At 39.1% G+C, this 13,880-nt stretch overlaps 1 protein-coding gene across 1 annotated transcript in view; it reads right to left on the bottom strand.

The window, feature by feature from the left end:
• Positions 1–10,785: 10,785 nt before the first annotated feature.
• The window catches only part of LOC128446448 (contactin-4), a 45,709-nt gene continuing 42,614 nt past the window's right edge, over positions 10,786–13,880 (bottom strand). The window contains exons 21-22 of the mRNA XM_053429496.1: positions 12,189–12,301; positions 10,786–11,052 (exon numbers count right to left, since the gene is read on the bottom strand). Of these exons, the coding sequence (XP_053285471.1) occupies positions 10,786–11,052; positions 12,189–12,301 (380 nt within the window). The remainder of the gene's footprint in view (positions 11,053–12,188; positions 12,302–13,880) is intronic.

The raw sequence follows: 13,880 nt of genomic DNA, 5'->3' as shown, positions 1-13,880 counted from the left end.
AATCATGGGTCCATATCAGTGTAACTAGAACAATTTCCTAAAATACAAGCTGCACCACATTTCATGCACTTACTCACTCATTTGTTTTTCATTTAGTTCCTTGAATTATTACCCGGGGAAATGATTAAAATGTCCCACAATATTAAAGAAATGTAAAAATAAATATTCGATCCAACATAATGTTAGCATGTTTATTGTTAAACTGAGCTGGCAGGCATTTTAAATATCAAATTATATCTTATCAATATTGTTTAAAATAAAGATAATAATTTTAAGCAGTCTTTTTAATGTGATAAGGTCAAAGGTCAATTTGATCCAAGCAGTACCAAAGGGTCCACTAGGCAAAACAATACAAGGGTTAACTTTCATGTTCAGGCAACAACTTGCTCTCTACAAGTCATTATTTGTTACCACACTGACTTTATAAGTAGGCCCTATAACTCGATATAGGGTTAAGAAAAGCAGGGTTGCCAGATATGTATGACAAAACCAGCACAATGACCAATCAATGTCAAGCCAAAAAGTAGCGCGATGACTGAAGTTGTGATCGAGAGGCAGATGCTGGCTGATGGACGGCCTAACTGAAGTTTGTGTGTATGTGTGTGTGTGTGTGTTTGTACAGGGGTGGCAGATGTTAGTTCGGTGAGATTAAAAGGAATAAATTAGTCCATTAAAAATTGAGATTTTGTTTTCAGGAAAGTGCAATATGGGTTTATCTAACCCCGCGGACAATACCACTTCACCAGTAGCGTAACTCCACGGTATAACCACAGACCTGGCAACCCTGAATCAAAGTGATGAGTGCAGTCTTTGTCAGTCCGAGGCTTGAGCAGCGGTCTTCCACTCAGAGCCGTCTCCCTGTGAACCTGGGAGGAGAGCTCTGCGGGCTGCCTGTCAGCTGTCCCATGGTGCTTGGAGAAGGCTCATGGTCTTTTTAATTCCCAGCCAATCTTCTGTCCATCACAGCACTCGATCCCTACTTCAGAGCTCGGCTCAGGTCCACACACTGTCACTTTCCTGACATATCTCGCAGCCTACACCTCCACGATACCAGAAAGTATTGTCAGCTCCTTCACACCCCCAACTCACTTTCAATATGAACAACAAATCATATTTTCAAACTGGATGTAGGAGCAGAGCTGCCCACCTTACCTCCCAGCACCAACTCTTAGTGTGTGTGTGTGTGTGTATGTGTGTGAGATGGGGATGGACCCATATGTAGGATAAAATAAGAGTCCTGGGTTTAAGCTCATGACAGATCAGCCCGTGCTTGTTAGGTGACCCCAGCTGTTTTTTTTCATGAGGCGTCACATGTTGGTCATAATGAGCGAAGGTGGATTCTCAGCAGCGCAACACAAGCAGCCTGGCAAAGGTGGAGACGCCACTCCTCAAGCGCTGCCAGTCTCCCAAGATTGCCATGAATAAAGGATTTGCTGCAAGCTGTGAGTCAAGCTCTGGCTCTCGTGGTTGCTTTACATATTTAAGGCCGAATTTTGCAGCGGCAGAATAGGCAGCTTAACGTCAAAGGAGATTGTGCAGCAGTTCTGCAGAGAGGGAATGAGTCTTGGAGGAGTACATTGACGTAAGTCGCTGAAATTTTTGACATACTGCGCCTTACCATGTCTCCAGCCTGAATGATGTGTCACACGAGGGAGGCTGAACATGCATATTAGGCTGTTAAATGCTATCTTTGTCCCAAACGCACATCTGTACGTCTTCACTTGAAACATTGCATGAATTACAGTTGGTATATTTCTCCTCCGTGTCGGACTGTTAAAGTGAATCAGTTTGTTCATGACACAGAGATTGTGAGGGGAGATCAGGAAGCGCCTGGTGAGCTCGGCGGAAATTCACACTGCTGATGATGTTATCTGCCCAGACAAACGACTCAGGGATAAACTCCGTAATCCATCGTACATTTAATTGGCTCAACCCGGATCTGAGCTGCTGATACCAACTGTATGTGTGTATTTACATAACGTGATTAAAGATTGTGCAACCAGGTGATATTACGAGATTGAAAGTCTCTGAAAATACCTTTTGGTAAAATGGAGGGTTTCTTGTCATGAATACAAATGTTTCTCTGACACGTTTGATTTAACCCTTAATTGGTTGCCTTTAAATAGTTTGGCTTCAATAAATGATGTGCATGCACAAAATCACACGCATATTCCCCCAGATCAATTCAATGAGCAGTTTGGTCATAGAGTCAGCTCAACATATCCAAAACCCATGAGACCATTATAACATTAAGATGCAGGCCTTCACCCAACACCCCCATTTCTGGTCATCTAACATCATCAATACTCAAATGGAACACCATCAAAGACCGCATTACCAAAAAAGCAGATCAAACACTCAAATAAATTAAAAGTCAAACAAATTCTCTTCCTCCACTTCTACTATCATTGAAAACATACTCAACTCACCCATAATAGTTTGGTTTGGCAGCCTCAACAGCCAATCACATGCAAAAAGTACAATGGGCGTTCCCTCCCATCTGATGATGTACTATCACAAGTGCACAAAAAATATTCTGACCCCAACCATCCTCCTAGCCATCTGATTCATCTGTTACCCTCCAGGAGGTGCTGCAGATCATTATCCACTAAAGCATCCCATTTGAAAAAAAAAAATTCCCTACAGACAGTAGGTCCCTTGACTCTGCATCAATCATAATATACAGGCCCTTTGAATGCATGCACAGTTATTTTACTGCAATTGATGCATGCCATTTATTTGACACTTTTATTCAAAGTGACTTCAAATTAGTGCATTCAACATCTACGAGGGGCCATTCGGGGTTCAGCGTCTTGCCCAAGGACACCCCGGCATGGGCTGGGGTTCAAGCTGCCGACCATATGGATAGAGGACGACCACTCTACCCCTCAGCCACAGGCGCCCATTGTACTGTCCATATATTGTCTAGTGTCATTAAGTCATGTCTTCCACACACCAAATGCTATTCATAAAAAAGAAATGTGCACTGAAAAGCACACAAAATAAAACTGTTTTGAACCGCTTTGAAGGTTTTTTGATTTTTTCAATACTTGGTTGTCAGTAAATTATATGATCATGTGCTTTACATTAAATAATACATTTTTGAAGAGGTGGTCTTTAAGATCATAGGTGGTGCCGGGACCACATGCTCAGAGGAAGCGAGCACACAACTTATTCTACGTATTACAAAGCAGGACTCAAATGCAGGTGCAGAAGCAAAGGTTGGTGAAAGTGAATTTCTTAAAGAAACCCAAAACAATGATTTACACTCTCTGATGGCAGGTGAAAGAACACAGGAGACATACGACTGAACAGACACACGTGGCATGAGGGTGAACAGGTGAACTGACAGAGGAGAATACTTATATACACGAGGGGGCAGGAGAACAGAACTCAGGTGTGACACATCAGAACAGATGCAAATAAGCACAAGAGCAGGGAAATCAGACAAAGACAGGAAGTCAAGAAAGAGGGACAAATGCAAGGAAAGGCCTTTCAAAATAAAACAGGAAACAAAGACCTCAGAGTTCAAACAAAGATTCCAACACAGCGAGTCCTCGACACAAATCCAAAGTCGTTCTTAAATGTCCAAACACAAAGTTGAACAAAGGACTGAATCATTACAAACACTGTGATTCATAAACACACTATGAATCGCATGTTGTTTTAGTAGTGAGTGGAAAAAATAAATAAATGAAAAAATGAAAAACTTTTGATTAAACTGCAAACAAAGTCAGAAATGGGTTTCATGAAATTCTATCCTGTTGCCTTTAGGTGGCTGCAGGGATTTAATGAAATTAATATTTTAATAAAGCAGCTGTGGACAACACTTTCAGAATGAATCATATGAACCTACTTTAGTTATCAGTGAAGGCTACATTACCCCTTTACCAATTTAAGCTATTTATTTTGACGTGGATTCAAAAACAACACTTGTATTTGATAAAGAACATACATAGGTTTTCTGTATTTTTTTGCACATAGCGGCCAACGAATATTTTCTCCTGCACATCATAATACTGTGGAATTATGGTGTCAACAGAGAATGAAGCCACACTTCCTCCGTGTGTTGAAATCTCTCTGTCCTTTGTGTTGGAAGCTGATCTAGACCCATTATGTTGGTGAATGTGAATTCCTCCCTGACACTGTTGGACATATTTAAACAAATAATGCAGTGGCCTCTCTAAACATACCTGTTTGAATGTGCTGTATGTTTGGCCTGTGATTTCTGACCTGCACTAACTGAGCCACGCCGAGTAACAGCCAGCTGAATGACTCAGTACGAAGAACCCTGAGCTGGAGAATCAGCTGTTGTTGTTTCTGTTATGAACCCGTGGTTGATGTAATTGACAACACTTATGTCAATGAGTCCTAGCCGCTGCTGTTAAAGAGCTCTAGTCGCTTTATAATTAACATTTGTATGTATATTAACCTATAGTATGTCCAAATGGCTCCAATTCAACTTTGCACATCCTTGAACCTTTAACATATAACATGAGACAAGTTTGAAGCCATAAGATGAACAGTTCTTAATATATTTGAGCCACATACAAACAGAGATTTCTGGAATTAGTAGAATGTATAATAGTACTTCCAGGTGGTCACAGGGTGAGACGCACATATAAATATGACCAAGACACTTTGATTGAATTGATTCCGAGGAATATGTATTAGTGCAACAATGTGTTCGTTAATGTCAGGAGAATAACCGACAAAGCAAGATATATATATATATATATAGATATATACAGGTTATAGAACGCATGGAATGTATTTTGGCATTGATATTATTTATTTTAAAAGTGTTTAAAACATGAAATGAAATGTTTGTCACCTGTTTCCTCTCTGCTGTACATCTGCTTTGCTGTCTGGACCAAGAACTGCAGAAACTGTGCTAGAAGGTACCATTGGCTCATGAACATGGGTTCCCGGGGGAAGGCACCAATTATAGAAGAGTTAAAGGGGTGTGTCATAAGACAAATGCTGTTAAGTTGTTTTTTGAGAACTAATATGGATCTAAAAGTGTGTTTGGTATACTTTGCTATATAGTAGAGACAGTTATGATGCTTTGTGCACCAAGTGTAATCTCCCTTTTAGAAAATGGATTATCAAATATTAATCCATGTTTCTTGGTAGGACCCAGTGGGTCTAATGGAGGAGGCTGGAGGTCCTCTGAGGGAGTCTAGACCTTCCCTGGAACAGAGTCAAGCCAGTGGAAATTGCGAGGGCACATATTGCTGCACGGGGAATGAAGTTGCAACAGTAAAAATAAATACACTTGGACTGCAGAACCATAACCGCCTGGGCCAGCCTTACAGGGACACAGGAGTTGTGCTCCTTACCTGCAGTGTGTACACCTGTACACAGCACAGCATATTCTAACGACACTATGCTAACTTCGGTGCAGGATGAGAGAGCTGTTTGCTCTCCTGTACACAGGGTAACTTTATGAAGCTTCTGGTTGTGCATTAAGGGTTCACGTTCACTTAATTTTGCAACATCCATAGTCTTTATGAGCAAATTGTTGCTGAGAACTCAAAGGGAGGCCAGATGGGTCACAAAAAAGCATCTAGCTTTGGTGAATATTATATATATATACATATAATATATATATATGTTTATATATATATATAACCTTATAACACATAAAACATGTACCATTCTGCCTTCAGGGCTTATTTTGTGCATTTGCTGGAATACTTTAGTTTGCTCTTGTTAATAAAACAGAGTTGAAACTGATGCTCAGGTTGAGCCATAACCTGCACGTCTGTAACTTAGAAACAAGTTAAAGCCACATTGCATGGGATGGGTTCGATGAAGCTCCACTTTCCCCTCCCTCTCTCTCTGTCTATCTCGCTGTCTCTCGCTCTCTCACACCTACATACATGCACACATCTTTCTGCACCCAGACTGTAATTTATAATGCGCTAGGTCGGGACTAAAAAACACAGTATAGACTTACACATATGAGAGAGAACATAAGTTCACAGGATCGACGTGTGTGTGCTGTGATGCATGACAATCTATGTTTATGAGAGAAAAACAGAATCAGTGACACACATAGCTTCATAAATTGGATTAAATTAACATATATGCATATTTGTGTCTTTGAGCATATACACAGAATCCGTTTTATGTATCTGACCCCTGGTGTTTCTCTTTGTTCAGAGTCTAACTGATTCATTTCTCACAGAATGTCTGCGAGTCATCAGACTGGATGTGTGTGTCCAGTCATCCCCAACCTGTCGGCTTGGCCAGAATAAGGACTATGGTGATTTTTGTCCTAGTTTGATGCTGTAGTCCACATCTCATTCTTTCTCTTGCTTTCCATTACAAGTACAACTACAAAAAGTATCAAATTGTGTAAATATCTTAGATCCAACTTCATTAGTGAATCAATGAATTAGGCATTCTGAGTTCAAATTCTGTGGGAGCTGCCACCAATCTCTCACATTCTGTTGTTGCAGAAAATCAGGCATCCGTATTTAAGACCTAATATCTAAATATGTGGGGAGAGAGACGTAAACGATCATCTGGTATCAATCGTGTGACGTGACGCTGTCGGCTCATCCCACCAGAGCTCATGAACAAATACAAGATGTCTGATGTTTTTTACACGTAGTCGAGGCGTCACACAAGTTTTGGTTGATGCTCTCCTCTGCTTTCTTATTCTATTCTCTCTCTATTCATTCATGGTCTCTCTTCTCACGCTGCCACTTTCAGCTGAACCTCAACTGTGTGCTTGTGTCAGTGCAACAATTTAACTGCTGTTCTTTGTGTCCCGGTTCAGCAGATGATTGGCTGTTGTCGTGGAGGTCTGAGACATGTGTCATACATCCGCCATCTTTGGTGTTCCGGATTATTAGATTTGGAATTCTTCGAGTGGATGGTCTTCTCCCTTGCAACGTCTCTGCTTTAGTCTAATCTAATGTGGAGCAGTGAAATAACCCATATAAGTTCTGAAAAGTCTCTGTTTAACTTTATTTTATGTTGTGAGAAATGGATCTAAGGGTTCATCAATCAGCAGCATGAACCGTATGTTTGTTTTTAGGTCATCGGTTTTATCCATTAGCGTGACTGCTTCTAATTTATTTTTTGTGTGTTGTATAAACTCTGTATTTCCTCATATCCCAGAAGAGAGAAACTGTCTTACATGTATGAAGTTTGTTCTAAAAGAACATAAATCAAGTCTTTTTTCTAAAACAACCACAGGAAACTAATCTCTTGCTAATTTTACCTCAGTCTTCAGGGAATATCTCTCTGCACCTTTTTTTTTTATTGCTACAACCTGTTCAGACGACTATCACCATATTTCCTGTGATTCACCATCGCACACTCCAGAGAGCAGCGGAAATCCCCGGGGACCAGTTTTAATACTGACACTACCACCAATAAAGAAGCAGGAATAATAATAATTAAATGAATAAAAAACGATTAAAGGGTTTCAATATGAAGATTTTATTAAGTCCTCGTCATCTCACAGAGATATCATATTAATACAATGGTATTACATTACAGAAGTAACAAGTTGCAGATTCAGATAAAGAAAGCTTGTTAATATTAAAATGAGAACTTTCATAGATACACATTTCCGACATCATAATTAGAGATTGCAACAGGAAATAAAAACATTAATTACGCTAACGTAGAAAGGAAAGGCACAAAATAAACTCTTCAATGAAATAATTAAGGATGCTTGGACTGATATAGATTTCACATAGGCTGTAGCTTTTTAGTAGAACAATAGATGTACATAGAAAAATATACAGTCAATATATTCTTAGCACTTAAGTCTTTCAAATAAAGAATAAAGCTGAGGGACAAACTGTGCTGCTCTCTGGACGAGATCATTTCAACACCTGCATCTCTTCATTTCACTTGTCTGCTCAATACAAATAATTTAATTTATGACAGTTGTGTTAATATGTCTTGTGATCGATCATATTAATAACCGTGACATTGCATGTGTTGAAATGACACATCCTGAGTGGAGTGAAAAATCAAACCATCTGAAATAAAAGTGATGCAAAGCAAACAGAGCTGAAACATTTACAGAAGCTTTTCTTTACGTTTCATAACGGCAATATCACTGTAACGTTTCTCTAGCTTTAACCACTTATAGTGACATCGTGTGAAGGCGACAAATCACTAAAAACCAACGTCCTACGAAATATATTCTTCTACATTGTATGTTCATCTGTTCAGCACAAGGGAAATGGTCTTGGAGGAGGTGTAATAATGTACTGATGCAGATATTCTTAATCATATTAAACAACACAAAGTGATTTTCTGTAAAATAGCCATTGGTTTACTGTGGTATCCTGTCATATATTTAAGTAGACCTTTGCTAAATTGCAATATAAGAAGGCGGTTATTCTGAAAGGTCCATATCCATGTCGGAAAGTCCAAAGACAAATGCTATTTGTACTGTATTGGATTATTTTTACATGTGCATCTAGTTTGAGTATTATGATGTGTATTTACTTAGCTTAGATGCTTCTGCTTGCTGTAAACAAGAGCACACAGAATGCACAGAACACCTCTTACTCATCTGTCGAGGTTGGATGTACAGTAACGGTAATAATGGCCGAATTTATTTAGTTGGACCTCTTGTCACTACAATCACTTTGTGCGTCCCTCGCAGATATATCACAAAACATAATTTTACAAACAAAATAAATACAGTTAATAACATTTTACATTCAATGTGTGATTAGTTTGCCCTTCAGTATAATTGAGACAGCTTGACAAGAGGTTTGAAGAATATACACACAGCAAGGCAAAGCGGCTTTGTTAAACACTTGAAGATCAGCCAGAGTGCTCTTGCCTAAAATCAACAGGGAAAACATTGACGGCTAATCTAACTGTGTAGACGACTGACAGCCTGGTGTTAAAGTGTTAACCCTGAAGATTGTCTGTTTTGATGGATTTACTGATCAGATATAGAAAACTGATGAAACACAACATTATCAACAATTACCTGCTCAGTTGGTTTTAATGCTGTTACTTTTTTTATCTGGGGATTAAACCATTGTTAGTTGCCAGTCGGTTTTCACGAACGTGCACAGGTAAGTGGGTGTATGCATTATTTATGAATACTTGTACAACCTCTATGTACAATGCATCTGGAAATATATTTGCTTTACTACATAAGGAAATCAATGTTGTATCTTGAAGCTAGAGCCTTCAGTCGATTGGTCATTTACTTTTCTAGCCTATATTGAATCAGTTTACAATACACTCAAAATATCAAGGATCAACACTTTAATACCAAATGAACAGAACTAAGAACTTTTACCTCTGGGTCTATAACATTCATTGGAGTCACATCAAGCCAAGAAAGAACTTGGAGGTTGAGGCAGAAAAGGTGGAAACAGACATGTGCTCATGTTCATTTCACAAATAAAGATAAGAAATTCATCTTTCCATGTTTATCAAGTGCATCCTGGAGGATGGCAGTGGTCCTGAAAATAGCCAGATGAAAATGTGTTTTAACTGTACTGTTGCCCTCGAGTAACAGTCCAACCACGGATTAGTGGGCATTTGACAACCTGTCAGAACGATTCCCATCATTCAGTGTGGGTTGAGAAACTCTCCATTCCACAAACCTGACATGTAGAAGAAGAAAATCAAAGACCGTAGTCACTCTAATGTCCAACGCTAAATTTGAAGGCATCAGGAGCTACAAAACAAACATAGAAAATATAAACATCATGAAACAGCAGGTCTTCATTGAAACTGGGCACACACATCCCTTGGAGTTAAGACCTGCGAAGAAAAGACAAATATGAATATAAGAAGTCATAAACATGTTGTTTACCAGTTTTGTGATGAACAAAACATCTTAATAGCTTTTAAGAAGGATAAACTGGATACAATAAAAAAAGGTCTGGTTCATCATGACTGATCAAAGGAGGTCGCAAAATGTGGTGGCCCTTAAAATCTAATCGTCCTTTAAGATTTGATGTTGTTTTGTTTGAATGGCTGATGTAACTGTATTCGTAATATATTTATATTTTCAAAATAAATGGTAATCATTATCAATATATAATTATTTGAAATGAAAAGCTAAACAAAAACATTTGACAAGAAAGATCGTACAAAAAAAAAATTGTTCCTTTCTCGTTAAGAAATTCAGAAAAATTAGGAGTAATAAGTTGAAAAAAGTTACTTTTTTATAAAACAAGGTGGTGATAACTTCATGATAACCTCCAGAGAGCTTCCTAAGCGAGAACAAACAAAACATCTTTAGCCAAGTTTCATCACACGGAAGAGACCAGCATTTTAGAAAATACACTTATTTACTGCTACATTACTTTTTGTATGTGGTTGTTTAGTAAATCTAGAATTAGCCCGGGAATGTGACTCCTACTTAAAATGAAGTCGCCGCAATTTCTTTGTACGCACAATAAATTTTGTGAATATTTTGTTGCTTCAGATGTGCTGACAGGGATGAATGTTTGAACACTGAATACAACTAAACTGTCTGTTTCCTAACTGCTTTAAGTCTGTCTGCTAAACCAGAATAACTACATTCTTATTCCAGCTGCACACCAGCCTGATCTTCGTCTTCTCATCTATTCTCAGGGAGAAAGCTTTTAGACGTGTTTCCCAAAATCTTGAGCTTGTTTCTGAGACACCCTGCTCGCTGACAGACTGAGACACATCTTTCTATTAAAATAACGTTTTCTACCCTCACACTGCTCAGTGCAGTCTCATTATATGTGAACTGTGAAGGTTTTGTTCAAGCTACAGTAATTTTACTAGTGATAAACAGCATCACTCTCACTGGGGATTAGTCACAGCCAGTGCTCCCATCCCACTGCTGCTCTGCTCAATCCCAGCCCTGATCATCTGCATGCTGCCGAGTGCTGGAAACTTACTGGACATCTTTGGTATGCGGATGGGGCCTGTGCTGGTGCCGTCCCCCCCTTTGGTCAGAGCTTTGATCTCAATGAGGTAGTCCTCGCCGGAAGGGATCTGCAGCTCCACACTGGTCTTATTGGTTTCCAGCACAGTGGTCTTGCCCTGCCAGTTCTGACGATACACAACCTGGAGGCGGACAAAACGAATCTGAAGGTGAACACCTCGTTTCTCAGTGAGAAATCAAACCTTTATGACTGTTCAGCAGAGGAATGTACGACTTCATTCAATATATCAATTCCCCGTGTGTATAAAAACCAAATCCTGAAGGCAGGGAAAATGTGTACAGTCAAAAATTTATCTCTCTGGAGATTTCAAACTGTCTTGTGCGGCGCAGGTTTGGCCTTGTGACTCAACCTGGTGGAACGCAGGCATTTCAAAACAATACATCGAACATTATTTTAATTTTTTTACTCATTTAGCCATGTTATTTTATATTCATCAAAATGTAGAAACATGTTTTATTGTGTCGTTCAAAAGAAACTCAGAGGAAAGAGAGCTGCACTTGATATTTCATTTTTAAAAACACAGAAAGGGTTAAAAAAATCTTTCAATTCATTTTTTACTATTACCAACTACATGCAAAACACACGCTCCTTTACAGCTCAACAAAAGACTTCAATCATTAAATCAGATCATTAAATGAGCAGAGGTTCATATCTACAGAGAACACACTCACATTTGTACATCTATCTGAGTGGGGACACTCATCGGCATAATAAATTCCCTAGCCCCTCACCCTAACCTTAACCATCACAACTGAATGCCTAATCCTTACCCCAACCTGATCCAAATTCTAAGACTAACCCTAAAACCAAGTCTTAACCCTGAAACAGCTCTTTCAAAGTGGGTCACAAAGTGAGGAATACCCAAAATGTCCTCACTCAGTTGGTTGTGAGCTCAAAATTGTCCTCACAAAGACATCTGAACAAACACAGACACACACCCACACACCCACACACACGCAGCATTATCAAAACAGTGTTTTTATTACACATATATGCTAATAGGATCAAACATGATGCATTGTCGTAGCGGTTGCTAGAAGCTAAATTCCCTCTGAGGCACAACACCTTTCATTTTATCACCTGGAACAGATCTTTTAATTTTGAAAGGCCAGACAGGGCCAATCCATAATGTAACACTGGAGTGTCAGGGTCTATCTTTCCACTGCAATGAGAAAGCCATTTCTTAGGATGACAGCAGCTGGAGCTCTATTTGTTTCCCCAGTTGTGGAGTTTCTGTTAATACTCTGACAAACTCACCTTGTATCCTGTCACCTCAGACTCATTTTCCATCGCCTTGACATGTTCCCAGTTTAGAAAGATCTTCGAGTTGGTCAGACTCCACTCGATATTCCCCGGGGGCTGACTGGGAGCTGCCAGAGGTGTAGACACGCGTTTCAGAAAAAAGAAAGTAGCACAAACCAATGAATGAACCAGTGTCACAGTCTCTAAGGTAACTTTGCATTCAGCCTGGATTTAATCTTGTGGTGCTGCAGCAGAATGCTTTTCATTCAACACACACTTCAACCTCTAGGAAAAAAAAGAAAACTGGGGAAAAACAGAGGTCAACAAAAAGCCGCAAAACTCGCGCTCTTTGATTAAAATTTCATTCTGTGAGTGAAAAATCGGCTAATAAGGATGAAATGAAAAGTTCACCCTGCGGCAGCGTGAGAGTCTTTACTGCAACGTGACTCAATGAAATGCTTCAGGTCGAGAGGGCTTCTCATTTAGGTGCCGCAGCTGCTTCGGCCCTTTTTTTAAATGCAAAACAACAAAACAACATTTGCGATATGAAACATTAGAAAGGCAGTCATGAATATAGTCATGACATCGTAACGGAGGCAGTGTGAGCTGGAGCAAGAGATTGAATAAGTGAATATATTGAACGAGTGAAAAAAACAAATGAAAAAAGTAAAAGAAATACGACTTTTGAGACTTTTGTTTTGAGGAAGTGGACTCAGTTGTGTAATTAAACTGACGACCACACAACTACTACAACTGCGGCCTTATACTACTTCTAGTAATACAAGGACAAAATTCACAGTCAATATGTTTTTTACATAAATATATTCCAAAATATTGCATCTACTACCACCAGTTATTTAGTTTGTAGTATCAAACTCTCTATCTGTTTCCCCAGACTGTTTCCATGTTGAGCCACAGACCAGAGATACTAACAAAAGGATTTTTATGATATCTTGATTTGTCTATATCAAGTGGCTGTGCACACTTTGTATCTCCAGATAAACATTTGAATCACATTGTTTTGCAGAGGAGGATAACAAATGGAAACGGACTATTGAGTGTTCTGCTTCATTTCATACAATATTATCACCCAACTGGACCAAAGAAGGAGAAGGTTTGCAGAGTTTAACACAAAACACCTAGAGCAGATTTCACCATGTTTCCCTAATGAAGAGAAATGGGATCCTGCTGTGTAGACTCAGCCTCTGTATAACAGGAAAAATGCAAAAGCAGCTGTGATATACGTGAGGTGTGGGAATATAATGTGGGAAAACTGTGGAGAGCTGCCCTTTTCAGTCTACAGCAGTGCAGCCAGGAGTGTTAGCAAACAAATACAAGGACATACCATTATTCACTTATTAATGTGATTAACACAATAGAGGGAATAGGCAGTTTCCATGAAAACAGCATTTTCTGACGATCATCATCCAAATAAACTCATACTCTGAATGAAAAATGATCACATTGAGACATGTGGAGTATTCTGAGCTTAGTGTCATAATGTAGACATGTGTACGTCTTAATCTCATCAGAACATCCTGTTGTAGCAGTAGTCTACATAGAGCAGTGACCAACTGCTTGAATTCATATAACCTGGCTTCAAGTGTAATGTCAAGTGAGTGACGCAGTGGACATCATTTTGACGTGAATCATGTAAACTTCATTATAATTTGTATAATAATACAATATTCAGACTATCCACAATAA

The sequence above is a fragment of the Pleuronectes platessa genome, chromosome 2 (genome assembly GCF_947347685.1).
Source record: "Pleuronectes platessa chromosome 2, fPlePla1.1, whole genome shotgun sequence".
In the NCBI taxonomy this organism is placed as follows: Eukaryota; Metazoa; Chordata; class Actinopteri; order Pleuronectiformes; family Pleuronectidae; genus Pleuronectes; species Pleuronectes platessa.
The sequence above is the reverse complement of the archived record's forward strand: the minus strand, read 5'-3'. Positions and strand labels throughout refer to the sequence as shown.